The 20248-nt window shown below is 42.4% G+C and overlaps 1 protein-coding gene across 2 annotated transcripts in view; it reads left to right on the top strand.

Annotated features, from left to right (window-relative positions):
* Positions 1–202: 202 nt before the first annotated feature.
* The window catches only part of HEPHL1 (hephaestin like 1), a 93369-nt gene continuing 73323 nt past the window's right edge, over positions 203–20248 (top strand). For both annotated transcript variants that reach the window (XM_065881883.1, XM_065881882.1), the window contains exon 1: positions 203–372. In XM_065881883.1, coding sequence (XP_065737955.1) covers positions 203–372 — 170 coding nt within the window. The remainder of the gene's footprint in view (positions 373–20248) is intronic.

Genomic DNA, 20248 nt, shown 5'->3' with positions numbered 1-20248 from the left:
GCAAAAGTTTGGTCATCATAACAGCTACCCCATCGAGCTTGCTCTGCTTATACAAGTTGTCAGCCTCTGTCCCAACCCCAAACTACCTAAGTAGGAGGAGCTGAACCTTGTGCATTCCTTATTTATAACTAGCTCTGAGTGAGGGGGAGGGACAGGCAGTGTTGTCTCCTGTGCAGACTGCTTGCCTGAGTTACATCCACAAATGCCTCAGAAGCGGCCAGCTGGCTGCATCCTTCTCCTTACATTCCTGGGTCTGTCTGGGATGGTTGGCGCAGTTACCAGAACATACCACATTGGGATTGTGGAAGAATACTGGAACTATGTACCCCAAGGAAAGAACGTTATTACTGGGAAAAGTTTCGCAGAAGACAAGTGAGTGAAATTGGGGTCCCCATAGACTCCCAGGTTTGGCTCCTTTTTGAATCTGCTTGGGGAAGGTTGTATACCTTGGGTGGCTACAGTGGGGGTGAGTTGACCTAAATCAACAGGAGGGGTTTTGTGTTTGCTTGGAGAGCCCTTGCATGGGCGAGTGTGTAATTTGGAAGAGACATTCTTAGCTCCATCTATTCACAGCCTCGTCTGTGAAGAGCCATGTACAAAACCATGTGTTTTGAATAATGGCTTACTCTTTATATGGACACGTTTCACTAGGTACCACTAAGAACTTCCAGGGGTTCTGGACTCACTGTGTTAAAAAAAAAAGTTAAAACTTGGGATAAAAATTTGAGAAATTTCAAGAATTCTTCACTGTTAAAACACATAATGTTTTCTGGGTTTTTATTTTTGGAATGAAACATCATAATTAGAGATAAGTATGCTCTAGGTAGTTACATTTTGTTTTGTAACGTTTAAAAAAGGGGGACAGTTATAATAGATTTGGCTGGTATTTTAAGAGTTTCCTTGAGTCCACTTAGAAATGGCTTTATTTTGCTGGTGAGAGGTTTGTTCCAGCCCCAGCTCATTCAATCTGAGGGCAATATTTATCTCCAGAGCCCAGCGCATAGCTGGGTGAGATGATGCTGCAGTCTTCTATGTCCCTGACTTTTTATTTTTGCAGAAAATAGCGCTTGTTACCCCTCTTCCTCCCAGAGTGCTGTGTCTTAAATCTCTCATTTGCTCCCTGAAGTTCCCTCTGAAATCACCTTCTGGCTACAGAACTGCCGCGCATATTGTCGACGTTGTAGTTCTTAGAACATCTTTTGAGATGTTTTGGCAAATAGTCATATATTCGGATGCTTGCTCCTTTCTTGATAGGCAGAGCCCAGTGCATTCAAATCCAAGTTCCATTTTTAAAAGATGAGGTTAGTTGCTAAGATTCATGGGGTCTGCCAGCAGGTCTTTAAATGCCAGGTCCCCCTGCCCTGGGGAAAGACCAAAGACCCAGTTGGCTTGGACACACGGCTTCCAGGTTTTCTAACAACACAAAAGAGGCATAGTCATGTTTTGTTTATTCAAAAAGGATGATGCTCTTGCCAGCCAGGCTACCAAGAAAGACTTTTCCTTAAGCTTTGTACCAGGAAATTTAATGTCCAGGGGCTATTTCCAGAGAATGCTCTTGACTTCTTTCAATCTCACATCTGCTGACAATTGATGGTTGTAGTTTGTACTGTGACACATGGATATGGGGTTGAAAGGCTCTCCTAACTGCCAGGGGCTTTCCCTGAAAATAGAGCTCTGCTGTCCTCAAAAAGGCATCAATAGAAAAATGATCATTGTGAGCAGCTATTGGATGGGAAAATATTCAAGATGTGTGCATTGAGGGTAGTGAGTGTAGTCTTTAAACTCAATGTGATGTTGGACACATTTCCATATGCACAGAATTCTATCTTTCTCCTAAAATGCCCATGCCAGTATAGCTGTTTGGTAGCATTTACTCTGACCCAGTGATTGCACCAGAGACTTTTAATTCATTACTGCTCGCAGATGTTATATTCCCACTCTACAAACAAGGAGCTGAGGCTCTGAAGTTAAGTACTTGTTTATAATGTAAAAGGCAGCACCAAACTCACATTACTTTGACTTCAGAGCCAATATTTTTTCGCGATGCAACCTTTTCCTGGCAAAGGTGTTCCTTTCCCATTGAATTAAACTCAACTTTGAGGGAAGTCAGGGATTCCATTAATAAGAACTTTCTAGAAAGACCCAATTCTTTACCAAGGGCAGGTTTAGTCTCACTTGTCACTCTTTCCAGAAAGACATTGAAAATGATCACTGGTGTCAGTGACCAAACCAGTTACCTGGGTTCATTCAAAAACCCAAAGTACTTTATTTTTTTTTAATTTTAATTTTATATTGGACTATAGTTGATTTACAATGTTGTGTTAGTTTCAGGTGTATAGCAAGGTGATTCAGTTATACATATACAGATGTCTATTCTTTTTCAAATTCTTTTCCCATTTAGGTTATTACAGAGAATTAAGCAGAGTTCCCTGTGCTATACAGTAGGTCCTTGTTGGTTATCTACTTTAAATATAGTAGTGTGTATATAGTGTATATATTAATCCCAAACTCCCAATTTATCCCTCCCTCTGCCCCACCTTTCCCCTTTGGTACCCATAAGTTTGTTTTCTATGTCTGGGAGTCTGTTTAAAAACCCAGAGTACTTTAAATACTCAAATACGAAAATGCCATTTTCACAAGGCTGGGTGCAGGAAGAAGTTAGGGGATCTCTTTTGATCATTTCAGCCAGAAGATGGTGCTTTGAAGAAATTACAATAAAATGTATGAAAATAGTTATGGTGAAAAAGAAAAGAAAAAAAAAAAGAGAATAGGTAAAACACAGTTTGTCATCAGATTAGGGTAAGGTGGTTTAACAATGCTGTGGTTCCATAGAGGAGTACTCCATCCCTTTAGGAGAAGCTGCCATACTAGATGTCATACCTGGAATGCCAAGGTCCCCAAGGGTTCCCTTCTGGTGTGTCAAGGAGCAATGTTTATGTGGGGCAGACTCCTGACTCTTAAAAGGGAGCCTGAGTGAGGATGTGATGCGTGCTGGCTTTTAGCAGCAATCATGCCAGGAAGTGCTACTCATGTGGCCAGTGGCTCAGGGCAAGTTTCTAAGAAGGTACGGTTGTGGTTGGCTGCCGATTCTTGCTTGAAGACCACAGGACACATGTCTCAGGTGCCATTGTTCACAAGTGTCATGGGTGCCACAGGTGACATATGTGAAGATGTCACGATTATGGGACAAGTATGGAGTTCACTATGTGTGCTCTGCATTGTGCCATTTCCCCCAGAGGAACGAATCATCCTGGGTGATGTGACCATGCCTCTTAGCTTCTGCAGGATGAGTAGACAGCACTTCTGAGGACTCTCTGCTGGTTAGTTATTCACACCCAGAAAGTGCCCAATATTTAGAAGTTCAAGACAGCCGGGTGCCTAGTATTCCATTATGAGTGGAAAGAGCCTAGACTAGAAACCAGGAGACCTGACTTCTAGTCCTTGCTCTGCCCCCAACCTGCTGTGTAACCTTGAACATGTCACATAATCTCTCTGAACATCAATTTCCTTACTTTGTATAACAAGGGAGTTGAAACACAATCCTTAAAGTCACTTGAGAAGTATAATTCTAAGGCATTAGACATAATTTTCAAAACCAAATGAAAAACATCTTACCTTACTTGCCAGTTCTAGAAAGATTTTTTGCAATGCAAGGAGAGAGATGATTTGCAAATGTTCAGCCTAGAAATCAGAGTTGAAGAAATCCCGAGAGTGGGGATATGTGACAATTTTTGAAGTATTCTATATTTTTATTTACCCATTCATTTTTTCCCTATTCCTTAAGAATGGTCTCCAATTCTTCACTTCACCCAAAGAGTTTTTCCCCACAGCCCTGGCTTATTCTGATCAGTTTCCTTCCCAACCCCTCATGGGGCTTTATCTGGTGTCTTTATCTGGCCTTGGACACAGTGTTTCCTTCTCCCTGCTTTGCTCTCTAGTGGTTTGATGTATACCAGTCACCTCTGCAGCTGGAGGATGAGTGCTCTGTTGGTGGAGAGGAAGGCCCAGCATATGTAAAATAACCCCTCTTCCCTACACAGAGTTTGTCAGTGACAGTGACCCATGGAGGACTGAGAAAGGCCGGTCATTTGGAATCAGAAGTTCCTTAAAAAACTACAAATAGAACTACCATACGACCCAGCAATCTCACTACTGGGCATATACGCTGAGAAAACGATAATTCAAAAAGAGTCATGTACCAAAATGTTCATTGCAGCTCTATTTACAATAGCCAGGACATGGAAGCAACCTAAGTGTCCATCAACAGATGAATGGATAAAGAAGATGTGGCACATATATACAATGGAATATTACTCAGCCATAAAAAGGAAATGAAATTGAGTTATTTGTGGTGAGGTGGATGGACCTAGAGTGTGTCATACAGAACGAAGTAAGTCAGAAAGAGAAAAACAAATACCGTATGCTAACACATATATATGGAATCTAAGAAAAAAAGAAAAAAGGTCATGAAGAACCTAGGAGTAAGACAGGAATAAAGACACAGACCTACTAGAGCATGAACTTGAGGATATGGGGAGGAGGAGGGGTAAGCTGTGACGAGGTAAGAGAGTGGCGTGGACATATATACACTACCAAGCGTAAAGTGGATAGCTAGTGGGAAGTAGCAGCATAGCACAGGGAGATCAGCTAGGTGGTTTGTGACCGCCTAGAGGGGTGGGATAGGGAAGGTGGGAGGGAGGGAGATGCAGGAGGGAAGAGATATGGGAACATGTGTATATGAATAACTGATTCACTTTGTTATAAAGCAGAAACTAACACACCATTGTAAAGCAATTATACTCCAATAAAGATGTTTAAAAAATTGCTATTTACTGATCACACACACACAAAAAAAGTAAGAACTGATCACTGTCAATTTAGTTGTTCTGGTTGCTTTATCTTTGAATAAGGGGAATGGGCAAAAATTAGGGGGAAAGAAAGGTGAGTGCCAAAGTTTCAGTGATGTAAAAAATCTTGGAAACCAAAATTAGGCAGTGCCAAGAGCCTAATAAATCCTGATTCACAAGGATGAGATAAGAAATAAATTGAAATCATTTCACCAAGGTATGATAGCCATCAGATGGTGCCATTTAACTTTCCAACTTGGTACCTTTTCTTGATCATAGGAGTCAAAAACATAATTGAGACTATAAGCATGGATGTTTCCTAGAAAGTATAGAATTTAGGAGTTACATTCTATTTAGAAAATTTTTCTCCTGATGAATATATTCCTCCTCTTCACCATTGGGCTTAATGGGGACATAGGGCTCCTTGACTTGCCTGGGGACGGTGTTAGCATTTGATTCACTCCTGCCAGTCCTGCTCATAAAGTGCTTAATTAAGATGTGACTGTGCTTCAGTGGTAAAGCCTGGTCTTTAATGGAACCAGAGTGGATCACCTTATTTAAAGTTACAATTCTCACCAAGATCTCCTTAGGCCACCAACACACATGCAGGTCGTTTTTCTTCCCAGTGAAATGCAGGGGTCTTCGTGGGTGCTAACTCACGGGCAGACCCATACTTGGACACGAGTGAAACTGATGACTGCTCAAACCCCAAGTTAGGGTCTGTTAAGGGAGTTTACCCAGCCATATCACTGTGGCAGCCCAGTTGATGGCAAAGGGTTTTGAACACCCGCTATGAGCAGGCCCTAGGATGGGGAAGGCCCTGTATGTTTACCTGAAAGAAGAGCCAACTGAAGGGAAGCAGGTAGAGGAAGAGAAAGGCTTTTATAAGCTTTGAAATAAAGAGAGGGATCTCACCTCATTAGCGCTTGGTCTTAGACAGATGATGACTTTCAAATCTCAACTTCTGTCTTATCAGCAGAAAAAAATCATGTGTTGGGCCTGATGCCTTGGGAATCTCTTGGGGTTACTATATCAGTTAATGATTGCTTTTGGCTGCCAGTAAAGACAAGACTAGAGTGGCTTAAATAAATTAGGGTTTGATATACTCTTATGAAAGAAATGCAGAGGTGGCCAGTCTAAGGCTGGTGGCACAGCTGGCATGATAGGATTTCAGAGGCATTCTATATTTCTGACCCACTATCCTTAGGATGTGACCTTACTCCTCAAGGAAGCTTATGGTCACAAAATGGCTGCTAGGACTCAGCCCTCATGCCTGTTATCCAAGAAGGAAGAGAGAAAGGGGAAAGGTAGAAGGGACATAATTCCTGCTGCATCAGCCCTTTAAAGGGTTCTCATGAAAACCCCACCCAACCAATTCTACTTACATCTCATTGGATACTCAAAGACACAAAGAGGGTGTGGAAATATAGTCTTTTAGTTTTGTGCTTTTTTTGACCTGAATAAAAGCAGGGTTTGATTCTGTTACTAAGAAAGGGAGCAAGAATATAAGGCAGCTGGCAGTCCCTGCCACCTTCCCCTCCCTAATTCTCCCTTTTCCCCATCCTTCATGAACACCATCTTAGTCCCCCTCTTCCCTTTCTCACCTCTGGGTAGTGGGACACCAAGGTCTGTGGGGTTTGAGAGAACTCAAAGACAATACAGTAGCTGTCCTTGAGTCCTTACTATATTCCAGGAATTGTCATTAAAGCTTTCCCTGCCATGTATAGGGGTGACAGATCTCCTGCCCTGGTCAGGGGGACCAGGAGGCCCAGGGAAGTTTTCCTTAGCCAAGTGTAGTCCAAGTGGTCTAACAAGATGCCAAGGCAGCCTTGCCTCCTGGCGAGTGTGGGGCTCTGGCATCAACTGAGAAGCTTAGAATTCTTGCTCCATTTACTAGGCAAGTAGTTGAGTCGTCTTCTTCTTCTTCTTCTTCTTTTTTTTGCCTCAATTTTCTCATAAATGAGATGGGGATAATGACAGTCCTTGCATGGGGGGGAAGGTATATTCATCCCCTGTGGCTGCTGGAACAGATTATCATAAAACTAGGTGGCTTAAAAGAAGAGGAACTTATTCTCACCCAATCCTGGAGATCAGAAGTCTGAAATGAAGGTGTTGGCAGGGCCACACTCCCTCTGGAGGCTCTAAGGGAGAATCCACTCATTGCCTCTTTCAGCTTCTGGGGACTGCTGACAATTCTTGGCTTGTGGTGGCATCACTCCAATCTCTGCCTCCGTCTTCATATCACCCTCTCCTCTGTGTGTGTCTTATCTCCTCCTTATGAGAACACTTTTGCTGGCACTTAGGACTCACCTGGATTATCCAGGATCATCTCCTCATCTCAAAATCCTTAACTTAATTACATCGGCAAGGACTCTTTCTCCAAATAATGGGATTAGGATGTCAATTTATCTTTGGAAGCCATCATCAGCCCACCACAGGGTGGGTATCAGGAGATGTGTAAATGCTCAGATGTGGTGCCGGGCACTGGGTTAGCGCTCAGGAAATGTTTGTCTTCATGGTAGCCCTCCTGTCTTGAGGGATTCTCTGGAGAGCAGGATATCCATGGGAAAGAGACCTCAGATGGTCACATTTTCCTCTTTTCTAGTTAGAGTTCTGCCAGAAACGATCATAACTCCCCTGACTCCCACTGATTGAGCGCTAACTCTCCCGGACACTGTGCATGGGGTTCCACATCTCATTTACCCCTCACAGTGGCTCTGCCATGGTCAGTGGTTTACAGCCGAGGAAACTGGGGTTCAGAGAAGTTAAGTCACTTCCCCAAGACCTCACAATATCAAGGCAGGCATTGGAATTCAAGCTCATTCTCTTTTCTCTTTACTGTGTGTATTTGGCGCCTGAGGGGCTTCTGTGGAAATGAAGTGGGAGAAGGGGGAACTCAAGACTTAGGGGATGCCAGGGGGAAACCAGGGTGAGCAAGGTGTAGAAGAGCGCATCACTGGATGGGATAGCTTCAAAAACTATTAACCTGATTAAGAAGGGCTTGGCTGTGCCCGAGCTGCAACTCGAAACTGCCATCTTCACCCTTCCTTTTGCCACGTGGCACTTGTCCCAATCTAGTCCTGTTTTCTCATTGGTGAACCTCAGCCCATCTCAAGCTCAGACAACACCATTTGTCCTTATTGTGACTACATGATCTCACATGTTTGCTCTGACCACACCCTCTGCTGATGTTACTTTGCAACTTGTCTTCATCCTGCATCCCCCCAACACATGCTCAGATATTTGGGCTCTATATGGTTAGTTGTCCCTTAATATAGAAAACTCGGTGTTGCTATTTATTCACCAGTGCCTATGTTTTATCTTCCCAACCAGATGGGAAATCTCTTGAATACAAGGACTGAGAATTATACATCTTGACTCCAGTTTCTAATTTAATGTCCCATATACAGTAGAGGTTCAACAACTGCTCGATGGTTGAATGGAAGGGAAAAAAATATCCCACTAAAAGATCCAGGTTGTGGGGGGCGGAGGTGCTGGTGAGCTGCATAGCCCCAGTGAGCTACGAAGCCCTCGGAATCTAAACTGGCATCCCACCTCTGCACTGGTTAGAGGATTTCCACAGGCAGGTTCATTCTGACAATGGTTGATCTCACCTGCCTATGGAAGGTGTCTCCCTTCACGGTATTGCCCCTGGCCTTGGCAATGTAAACGTTTTTTCTTTAAAGCAGTAGCTAATGGGACACTTCCCAACCCCACTGGATTCCTTCACAGCAGGAAATAGGCACGTCCTCAGCTTGAGTCAAAATGTTGGAATGTAGGTTGAGGATGAATCTGAGGCGTGGTGATTACTCAGTCACTCAGAGTGGGGTCACCCTGCAGCTACAATAAAAATACAATATACAACCCAACAACTTGGGCATTCTAATGAGTGCATTCAAGCTAAACCGGAGGCCACTTCCTGTGGATGGCCCCTTGAAGTCACCCACCTGCTTTGTTCCTTGGGCAAGATTTGCATCTTCTAAGACTCATAAGAGCTGGAGCTTCTGTCCTATTGTTACATATGTATTATGTATTGTTAGGGGTGGTTTGCTGTGGAAAGACTTTCTCTTACTTCCACCCCTCCCCTACCTTTTTTTTTTTTACACACCACCACCCCCACTCCCCACCACTTACCCCCCTTGGTGTCCATATATTTGTTCTCTACATCTGTGTCTCTATTTCTGCCCTGCAAACTGGTTCATCTGTACCATTTTTCTAGGTTCCACATATTTGCGTTAATATGCATTATTTGTTTTTCTGTTTCTGACTTACTTCATTCTGTATAACAGTCTCTAGGTCCATCCACATCTCTACAAATGACCCAGTTTCGTTCCTTTTTATGGCTGAGTAATATTCCATTGTGTATATGTACCACATCTTCTTTATCCATTCATCTGTCAAAGGGCATTTAGGTTGCTTCCATAACCTGGTTATTGTAAATAGTCTTGCAATAAAAATTGGGATGCATCTGTCTTTTTGAATTATGTTTTTTTTCTGGGTATATGCCCAGTAGTGGGATTGCTGGGTCATATGGTAATTCTATTTTTAGTTTTTTTTTTTTTTTTTTTTTTTCTATTTTTAGTTTTTTAAGGAACCTCCATACTGTTCTCCATAGTGGCTGTATCAATTTACATTCCCACCAACAGTGCAAGAGGGTCCCCTTTTCTCCACACCCTCTCCAGCATTTGTTGTTTGTGGATTTTCTGATGATGCCCACTCTAACTGGTGTGAGGGGATACCTCACTGTAGTTTTGATTTGCATTTCTCTAATAATTAGTGATGTTGCGCAGCTTTTCGTGTGCTTCTTGGCCATCTGTATGTATTCTTTGGAGAAATGTCTGTTTAGGTCTTCTGCCCAGTTTTGGATTGGGTTGTTTGTTTCTTTAATGTTGAGCTGCATGAGCTGTTTATATATTTTGGAGATTAATCCTTTGTCCGTTTATTCGTTTGCAAATATTTTCTCCGATTCTGAGGGTTGTCTTTTTGTCTAGTTTATGGTTTCCTTTGCTGTGCAAAAGCTTTGAAGCTTCATTAGGTCCCATTTGTTTACTTTTATTTCCATTACTCTAGGAGGTGGATCAAAAAAGATCTTGCTGTGATTTATGTCCTCTAAGAGTTTTATAGTGTTTGGTTTTACATAGGTCTCTAATCCATGTTGAATTTATTTTTGTGTATGGTGTTAGGGAGTGTTCTAATTTCATTCTTTACATGTAGCTGTCCAGTTTTCCCAGCACCACTTATTGAACAGAATGTCTTTTCTCCATTTTATATCCTTGACTCCTTTGTCATAGATTAGTTGGCCATAGGTGCATGGGTTTATTTCTGGGCTTTCTATCTTGTTCCATTGATCTATGTTTCTGTTTTTGTGCCAGTACCATATTGTCTTGATTACTGTAGCTTTGTAGTATAGTCTGAAGTCAGGGAGTCTGATTCCACCAGCTCCATTTTTTTCCCTCAAGACTGCTTTTGCTATTTGGGGTCTTTGTGTCTCCATACAAATTTTTAGATTTTTTGTTCTAGTTCCATAGAAAATGCCATTGGTAATTTGATAGGGATTGCATTGAATCTGTAGACTGCTGTGGGTAGTATAGTCATTTTCACAATATTGATTCTTCCAATCCAAGAACATGGTATATCTCTCCATCTGTTTGTATCATCTTTAATTTCTTTCATCAGTGTCTTATAGTTTTCTGCATACAGGTCTTTTGTCTCCCTAGGTAAGTTTATTCCTAGGTATTTTATTCTTTTTGTTGCAATGGTAAATGGGAGTGTTTCCTTAATTTCTCTTTCAGATTTTTCATCATTAGTGCATAGGAATGCAAGAGATTTCTGTGCATTAATTTTCTATCCTGCAACTTTACCAAATTCATTGATTAGTTCCAGCAGTTTTCTGGTGGCATCTTTAGGATTCTCTATGTATAGTATCATGTCATCTGCAAACAGTGACCGTTTTACTTCTTCTTTTCCAGTTTGGATTGCTTTTATTCCCTTTTCTCCTCTGATTGCCATGGCTAAGACTTCCACAACTATGTTGGATAATAGTGGTGAGAGTGGACATCCTTGTCTTGTTCCTGCTCTTAGAGGAAATCCTTTCTGTTTTTCACCATTGAGAATGATGTTTGCTGTGGGTTTGTCGTTTATGGCTTTTATTATGTTGAGGTAGGTTCCCTCTATGCCCACTTTCTGGAGAGTTTTTATCGTAAATGGGTGTTGAATTTTGTCAAAAGCTTTTTCTGCATCTATTGAGATGATCATATGGTGTTTATTCTTCAACTTGTTAATATGGTGTATCACATTGATTGATTTGCATATATTGAAGAATCCTTGCATCCCTGGGATAAATCCCACTTGGTTAAGGTGTATGATCCTTTTAACGTGTTGTTGGTTCTGTTTGCTAGTATTTTGTTGAGGATTTTTGCAACTATAATCATCAGTGATACTGGTCTGTAATTTTCTTTTTTTGTAGTATCTTTGTCTGGTTTTGGTATCAGGGTGATGTTGGCCTCATAAAATGAATTTGGGAGTGTTCCTTCCTCTGCAAGTTTCTGGAAGACTTTGAGAAGGTTGTGTGCTAGCTCTTCTCTAAATATTTGATAGAATTCACCTGTGAAACCATCTGGTCCTGGACTTTTTTTTGTTGGAAGATTTTTAATCACAGTTTCAATTTCATTACTTGTGATTGGTCTGTTCATATTTTCTACTTCTTCCTGGTTCAGTCTTGGGAGGTTATACCATTCTAAGAATTTGTCCATTTCTTCCAGGTTGTCCATTTTATTGGAATAGAGTTGCTTGTAGTAGTCTCTTAGGATGCTTTGTATTTCTGCGGTGTCTGTTGTAACTTTTCCTTTTTCATTTCTGATTTTTTTGATTTGAATCCTCTCCCTCTCTTTCTTGATGAGTCTGGCTAATGGTTTATCAATTTTGTTTATCTTCTCAAAGAACCAGCTTTTAGTTTTATTGATCTTTGCTATTGTTTTCTTTGTTTCTATTTGATTTATTTCTGCTCTGATCTTTATGATTTCTTTCCTTCTGCTAACTTTGGGTTTTGTTTGTTCTTCTTTCTCTAGTTCCTTTAGGTGTGAGGTTAGATTGTTTATTTGAGATTTTTCTTGTTTCTTGAGGTAGGCTTGTATAGCTATAAACTTCCCTATTAGAACTGCTTTTGCTGCATCCCATAGGTTTTGGATTGTCGTGTTTTCATTGTCATTTGTCTCTAGGTAATTTTGATTTCCTATTTGATTTCTTCAGTGATCTCTTGGTTATTTAGTAATGTATTGTTTAGCCTCCATGTGTTTGTGTTTTTTAGGTTTTTTCCCTGTAATTGATTTCTCTTCTCATATAGTTGTGGTCAGATAAGATGCTTGATATGATTTCAATTTTCTTAAATTTGCTGAGGCTTGATTTGTGACCCAAGATGTGATGTATCCTGGAGAATATTCTGTGCACACTTGAGAAGAAAGTGTAATCTTCTGTTTTTCGATGGAATGTCCTATAAATATCAATTAAATCTATCAGGTCTACTGTGTCATTTAACCCTTGTGTTTCCTTATTAATTTTCAGTTTGGATGATCTGTCCATTGGTGTAAGTGAGGTGTTAGAGTCTCCCCACTATTTCTGTGTCACTGTCAATTTCCTCTTTTATAGCAGTTGCCTTAGTAATTGAGGTGCTCCTATGTTGGGTGCATATATATTTATAATTGTTATGTCTTCTTCTTGGATTGATCCCTTCATCATTATGTAGTGTCCTTCCTTGTCTCTTGTAACATTCTTTACTTTAAAGTATATTTTATCTAATATGATTATTTCTACTCCAGCTTTCTTTTGATTTCCATTTGCATGGACTATCTTCTTCCATCCCCTCACTTTCAGTCTGTATGTGTCCCTAGGTCTGAAGTGGGTCTCTTGTAGACAGCATATATATGGGTTTTGCTATTGTATCCATTCAGCAAGCCTGTGTCTTTTGGTTGGAGCATTTACTCCATTCACGATTAAGGTAATTATCGATATGTATGTCCTATTACCATTTTCTTAATCGTTTTGGGTTTGTTTTTGTAGGTCCTTTTCTTCTCTTGTGTTTCCCACTTAGAGAAGTTCCTTTAGCATTTGTTGTAGAGCTGGTTTGGTGGTGCTGAATTCTCTTAGCTTTTGCTTGTCTGTAAAGCTTTTGATTTCTCCATCAAATCTGAATGAGATCCTTTTTGGGCAGAGTAATCTTGGTTGTAGGTTTTTGCCTTTCATCACTTTAAGTATATCATGTCACTCCCTTCTGGCTTGTAGAGTTTCTGCTGAGAAATTAGCTGTTAACCTTATGGGATTTCCCTTGTATGTTATTTGTCATTTTTCCCTTGCTGCTTTCAATAATTTTTCTTTGTTTTTAATTTTTGCCAATTTGATTACTATGTGCCTTGGTTCATCCTGTATTGTACTCTCTGTTCTTCCTGGACTTGGGTGGCTATTTCCTTTTCCATGTTAGGGAAATTTTCAACTATAATCTCTTCAAGTATTTTCTTGGGTCCTTTCTCTCTCTTGTCTCCTTCTGGGACCCCCATAATGCGAACGTTGTTGCGTTTAGTGTTGTCCCAGAGTTCTCTTACGCTGTCTCCATTTCTTTTCATTCTTTTTTCTTTATTCTCTTCTGCAGTGGTGAATTCCACCATTCTGTCTTCCAGGTCACTTATCCATTCTTCTGCCTCAGTTATTCTGCTATTGATTCCTTCTAGTGTATTTTTCATTTCTATTATTGTATTGTTCATCTCTGTTTGTTTGTTCTGTAATTCCTCTAGGTCTTTGTTAAACATTTCTTGCATCTTCTCGATCTTTGCCTCCTTTCTTTTTCCGAGGTCCTGGATCATCTTCACTGTCATTATTCTGAATTAGTTTTCTGGAAGGTTGCCTATCTCCAGTTCAGTTAGTTGTTTTTCTGGGGTCTTCTCTTTTTCCTTCATCTGGTACACAGCCCTCTGCCTTTTCATCTTGCCTATCTTTCTATGAATGTGGTTTTTGTTTCACAGGCTGCAGATTTGTAGTTCTTCTTGCTTCTCTCCCCTATCTTTTCCATTTTCTATAGTTCCTATGGGTTTAAACAGTTCCTATGATTTCAAATAGTTACTATGGGTTTTATGCTAAGTACTACAGAAATGTGATTTCCAAACTTGCATGCACATTGGAATTGTATTAGTCAGAATAGGTCAGGTTGTGCTACAGAAACAAACAAGCCCCAAATCTCAGGAGCTTGATATCACAGAGGTGTATTTCTCATCCACTCTGGTTCACAGAGGACCAATGACTCCAGGACAGCTGTCCTCCCCAAACAAACTAGCAGCCAGGCTGCTTGGATCTTGAGATCTTACTATCTTCATTGGAGGCTTCCCCTACAGCAGAGGAAGTTAGGAGTCTTGCAATGGCAGTTAAATGCCCTGGTTCAGAAGTGACACATATTACTTCCACTCATAGCCTGTTTGCCAAAATCCCATAGCCCCACCTAACTGTGAAAGCTCTTTAATCTCCCCTTTTCATGGGAGGAAAGAAAAATCAGAATGGGCAAGCACTAGAATGCCCTGTTGTAGGAACTGTTTGGTGAGGAAAAATAAAGATATCACAGGTCCTGCCAGCAGAAAGTCTGATTCAATTGCCCTGAAATGGGGCGTGACATTTTTTGGAAATGTCCCAGATAATTCTGATATTGTTGGTACATGGGTGGACATTTAGGAACAACTATGATAGAAAACCTAATTTTCTCTTGGAGTGACCATTGGCTGTTTAGGTGATAAGAATGACACACATCCATGAATGCACAAAACAAGTTAACATATAACTCAGTACTAAAATATGCAGTATATGCAATGCGTTGTAGGAAGGCAGCGAACACTTCCCCTCCCTCCGATATGCTCGCTTGTTGTTAAGGTGGCTTTGCCAGACAACTCATGGTAAGGAACTCTTGCTCAGTACACATTTCCATGTAGGTATATTTGTGTGCATGCATGGACACACATGCTGGGACCCTGAAGTAGAGAAGTGAGGAGGCTCAGATGTCCATCTCTCCCACAGAGCCTGTTGGAATGACAAGCTCCTATGAATAATCTCATTATAGCTTTTTACACTTCAGGCTGAACCTAGAGAGGACACCAGAGATTCTGAATCTAATCCTTGCTCTGTCATTGACTTACTGGGTGACCAGTATAAAACCAGGCAACTCTGCCTACTCTGGGACTAATTAGCCAGCCTGAGGATGACTCAGTTCTTCCTCTGCTCTTCTTCCTTCTTCTTCTGAACATTCTGTTCAATTAGGACTAGTATTTAGCTGCTAGTTAACAGAAAAACACTGTTTTCTTAAGCCCAAAAAACACTGGCTTAAGTCTATTGACTTACACAAAAGAAGTCCAGAGGTTGGCAACTTCAGGGTCCCAGGTTCTTTTGGCTTTCCACTTGACCATCCCTAGGCTGTGACCTTCTTCCTCATTCTCTCAAGATGGCTGCTAAAGCTCCAGTGGTCATGTCTTCATTTGGGGCATAGATAATGGGAAGAACAAAGGACAGAAAGGGTCTCTACTAGCTGAGTCCAGCGAAGTACCAGGGAGTGATATATGCTTACATCTCATTGGCTAGAACTATGTCACATGACCATCCAAGCTGCAAGTGAGGCTGGGAAACATAAGAGCCTCTATCATAAAGCCCCATTGTCAGGCATCCAGACTTTTTGTCCCATTCCCTTGCACACGGAAATGTAGGCTTCTGCCTTGTAGAGCAGAAGAAGTGAACTCCTGCTCCTGGGCAGACACATGTAGGCTCAGTGGATACACAGAGGTAGAAGACCTCGTGTGCACAGACCCAAGTGTCCCCAAGACCTCGGTCCTGATGCTTAGATAGTGGACTTGGATTTGTCAAACCAGAGGCTGAGCAGGTGCTGTGCTCCCTGGTCAGGATGCCAATCTCCCCTGTGGGGAAGGAGCTCTCACCCTCACAGCACACTTTGTGGTGGCAGCTGTGTTTTCAGAGGTGGAAGGCACACAAGAAGAGAAGTTTGACCCCTCAGTAGCCAAACAGCCTGGACCCTCTTGTCTAAATAAAATGTGAGCTTGTTTTTATTATGAAAGTAAGTACAATGATACAGAGTAAAACATTCCCACAGTACGGTAGAGGGTGAGTAATAGTAAACTTCTCGTCCCTTCTTGCTCCTGTCTGTGGCCTCAGTCCCATGTCCCAGAAACTACACTTTATGGTTTCCCTGGCCGTATTTCCAAATGTTTTCTTTGCATGTATATGTACATTGTTAAAAACACACACGCAAATGGGATCATACTTTACATGCTGTTCTGCAATTTGCTCTGACCATTTAGCATCTTGGTGATTATGCCATCTTGCTGCCTGTAGAAACACCTAAGTCTTTTGTATGGCTAAGTGGTATGACTGTGCCATAATTTATTTTCCCAGTCACCAGCTGTAGAAATTTGTCTTTCCAGGCTTTTGCTACCAAGATCATTGTTATAATTCTCTGACCCTTTTGTCCGGATTCCTGTGTTCTCAGTTCCATTATCTGGATTGGAAGCTGAGCCTGGCATCTGGGGGAGAGAGAGCTTTGCTGCCTCTGGGAGGACTGGCCCTGTGATTCCTGGAGCACTGGCCTTTCTCTGGTCAGGCCCATCCCTGGCTTCTCCGTGGGGGCCTGAACCACGGCTTCCTCCTTTGTCCCAGGAACCTCCCCCCATACTGACTCCACACAAAGGGCAGGGTGGGGTCAGCACATGAGCGTGCCTAGGCAGGCTAGTAATCTGGTGTTCTGGGCAGATAAATAATTTGGGACTCCTTCAACTGATATCTGCAAAAACATTTGTTCAACCCTTATTTGGAGGAAAGGCTGCATGCAGAGTAGAGGAGCACGTTGATCTCTGGCTCCATCATCCTGAAAAGTCTGCAGGGTAGGCAAAACTACCATCCATACTAGAGACTGCTGGGAGCTTTGTTGCAGGAACTGCTTGGGAGCTTGTAACTGAGTCACTGGTATATGATCATTTGATAATGTCTTCAAGGAGATGAACATGAAGCCCTGAAAATACCTGTTATTTTGCTTTTTGATCTGTCCTGCTTAATGAAGCTAACAGAAATCCATTGTTGATACAGAGACTATCAGACCTGGTATGGCTCCATCAACAAAGGAATTCTAGGGCATTCCCTGGCAGGCCAGTGGTTAGGGCTCAGCACTTCCACTGCCATGGCCTAGTTTCAATCCCTGTTCAGGGAACTAAGATCCCACAAGCCGAAGAGAGTGCAGCCAAAAAAAAAAAAAAAAGGAATTCTCTGCTGAGATAGGACCCAGAAAGAGGAAAGAAGAGGGGAGGAAAGTTGGGAAAACATGATGTTGAAGTAAAGAGAGACAGTGAAACTTCCCAAGTTGGCCAGAGAAAGAACCAGATCAGACAGGGCAAGCAGATGCCATATCTGGGCCACCGGGAAAGGGAGGCTCAGCTAAGTTGAGGTCAGGTCAGCTCAGGTCAGACACCAAGGAAGAAAATCCCCCAAATCAACCATGAAGGTAAACAGAGCCTTGGTCAGCTATGTAGGCTTGGTATTCAGAGGTGGAAGCTCAGGAAGGAGTTTGATCAAGTGAGCAGAAGCAAGTGGGCAAAATCAGATAGGTGGGTACGATGAAGAGAAGTCAAATATGGGGTTCTACCAAAATTGTCTTCCCAAAACAAGTATATGGTCAAATTTCCTGCTCAAGAATCTTCAGGGGCTATTAATTGTAGATATAATATATACTAAAGCCTTAATCCAGCATTCACAGTTCACTACAATTTCACTCCCATTGAGTACTGACCTCTAATTCCTCTCCTGCTCCCCTACCCCCTTGCTCAAGCCATCTCTTCCACTTGGAGAGCCCATCGTCTCTCCCTCTCTCCTAAATTCTCAGGGCATTTTGTTCTCCTCTTATAATTCTTATTCATCTCGTGCAGCCAATACTGTCTTTGTCCCTTGAGTCCTGTTCATATTTTTATCTAAGCAACACCTAGCCCTGCACCTCACATGCTTTAGGTCCTCAATCTGTACTTGTTGAAAGTCAGCAGAACAGTTTTCAAGCTCATCACAGGACTGAAATAGGGGAGATGCATGTGAGAACTCTGGGAGAGTTCTCAAAGGTGTGACGTGCACTGATGGGATAGACAGACCCTATTGCAGGGTCAGGGAGGGTGTTCCTTTTGATCTCTATCCACAGTAGTCATGTAAATTGTCAAGTGCTTGTCTTATCATGGGGAGACAGTCATACATGGGTATAAACTTTGTATATTCTGGTCCAGGAAATATGTCTACCTCAGGAGGACCACTGTTCCTGGGTCTGTCTCTGGACAGAATGGGAATGTGGCTTGGGTCCAGCTACAGACTGAACCCCAACTATCTAAGGGTTTATATCTCTGCGTACTGATGTCTGAGGCTGGGACCTGGGACAGGACAAGGATACCTGAATCATGGCATCTGCTTAGGGTTCTGACTCAGATGAGGGAGAGGAATCAAAGGGAGAAAGTGTGCCCTATACTGGGAGGGATGAGGCAGGGGGAGAATTGGTGCAGGGCACTCTGGGGGAAGCTGGGAGTCTGGAGTTGCCTCACAACTGTTTGGGTTGCAATGTCATAGAGCAGATCTTCTAAGGTCTTTTACATCCAACTGGCCTAGCCCTCATAGAAGTTTCTGGGAGATTCTCTCCTTGGATTAGCCATATGGTTGCCAGAAGCTCTAGACTCACATCCCCAGTACCAAGTGCACAAAAAAAGAGATCCTTCACAAGTCCCTAGTTTCCCTCGGATTGAAGCAATCAGCCACTCTATAGCTGTCCCTGAACTAATCACTGTGGTCCTGGGTGGCTTGGTTGGGGGAAGAATTACACCAATTTGTCCAGGCCTGGATCACAAGCCTTCCCTCCACCAATGTATGAGGGGGCTTAGTGTGCTAATAGTTTAGGGTGAGTCACTTGCTCCATTGCTGCAGGTGGGTGTGGTGCCCCACCCAAAGCATATATAGAATGAGAATGGGAAAGGTATCCTCTTAGACCAAAGAATGTAGTGTGGGTGCAGAGTTGGTAAAATGTCTGCTCTATCAGTCCTTTCCATCTTCTTTGCTTGGGTAACTCTTCTTTGCTCTTTGAGACCACATTTAGGCATTAGTTCATCTAGGAAACCTCATCTGATCTGTCTTACACTCAAGATTATATGCCTGTGTTCTCATAATGTTACTGCACCGAATGTGGATCCACGTACCCAGTGCACAGCAAAGCCAATCTACTAATACCGGTTGTGGTGATGGAAAGCACAGCATTTATTGCAAGGCACTCAACATGGGGCCAAGCAAAGAGAACAGGCAGCTCATGCTCAAAAGACCCAAATTCCCCAGTGGTTTTCAGGGAAGGGTTTTTAAAGGTGAGGTCGAGGGATGTGTGATCAGCTTGTGTACATCCTTCTGATTGGTTGGTGGTGAGGTAATGGTGGTGTTTCGGGAGTCAACATCATCACCCTTCTGGTTCCAGCTGGACTGGGGTTGACGTGCTGGCGGTCAGCATGTGGTTAACTTCTTCCTCCTGGTGGGGGTTTTAGTATCTGCAAAACAACTCAAGGATATGGCTCAGGGTATTTTCTATAGCACCCGGCGAGGAACTAAAAGTCCTTGACTTTGTTTTATGGCTAAACTATTCTTTTGTCTTGCTTGACTGTTTTCCTTTGTTTCTACATTTTCTCACTTCTCTGATTAAATTTGCTCTTTGGAACCTGGGGAAGGCCCAGGAGGCTAAAGCTTTTCTACAAACAAGAGGTGGGGGACACCAGGGGTCTGTCACTGGTAAGTCCCCAGAGAGTCCTTCTTGGTTTCAATAACTCTTCCTTCTAGAATGAGAGCTCCTTCAAATCTTTGAATTTTTTCTCTGTATCCCCAGGACTGAGTACAGGGCTTGAGATACTTACAGTTTGTTGAATGACTGAGAAGTAATGCATGCACGTGTGCAGGAGTGTGTGCCAGAGTGGGACTTGTCTGTTGACTCAGCTTCATTGGAATGGCTGCACCCAGGAGCTATTGCTCAAGCAGAAGCCAATACTTCTGGGATTGGAGCACTAATCACATAGACTGAGAGTGGGGAAGGGGGTTCCACCTCCCGGGAGAAGATGGTATGACCACCTGCAAAATAGTGTCACCAGTGTTGCTATTGTCTCAGGCTCCCAAACCCTGGGACTGAGTCTCCCTCTCACCACAGGAGGGCATCTGGTCATATTAAGTCCTAGAATCCTGTTTTTTTCACATCCATCCCTTTTTTTCCTATTGCATCACACCTTCCTAATCTCCTGACAACCTCCCTGCCCCCCATCTTTGCTATCCCCTTTGCCTGACTCCTCTAAAACTTTCATACCACTGCCATAAGGATCATT

This window comes from Phocoena phocoena, chromosome 8, assembly GCF_963924675.1.
Source record: "Phocoena phocoena chromosome 8, mPhoPho1.1, whole genome shotgun sequence".
NCBI lineage: Eukaryota > Metazoa > Chordata > Mammalia > Artiodactyla > Phocoenidae > Phocoena > Phocoena phocoena.
This window is presented reverse-complemented; position numbering and strand designations above follow the sequence as displayed.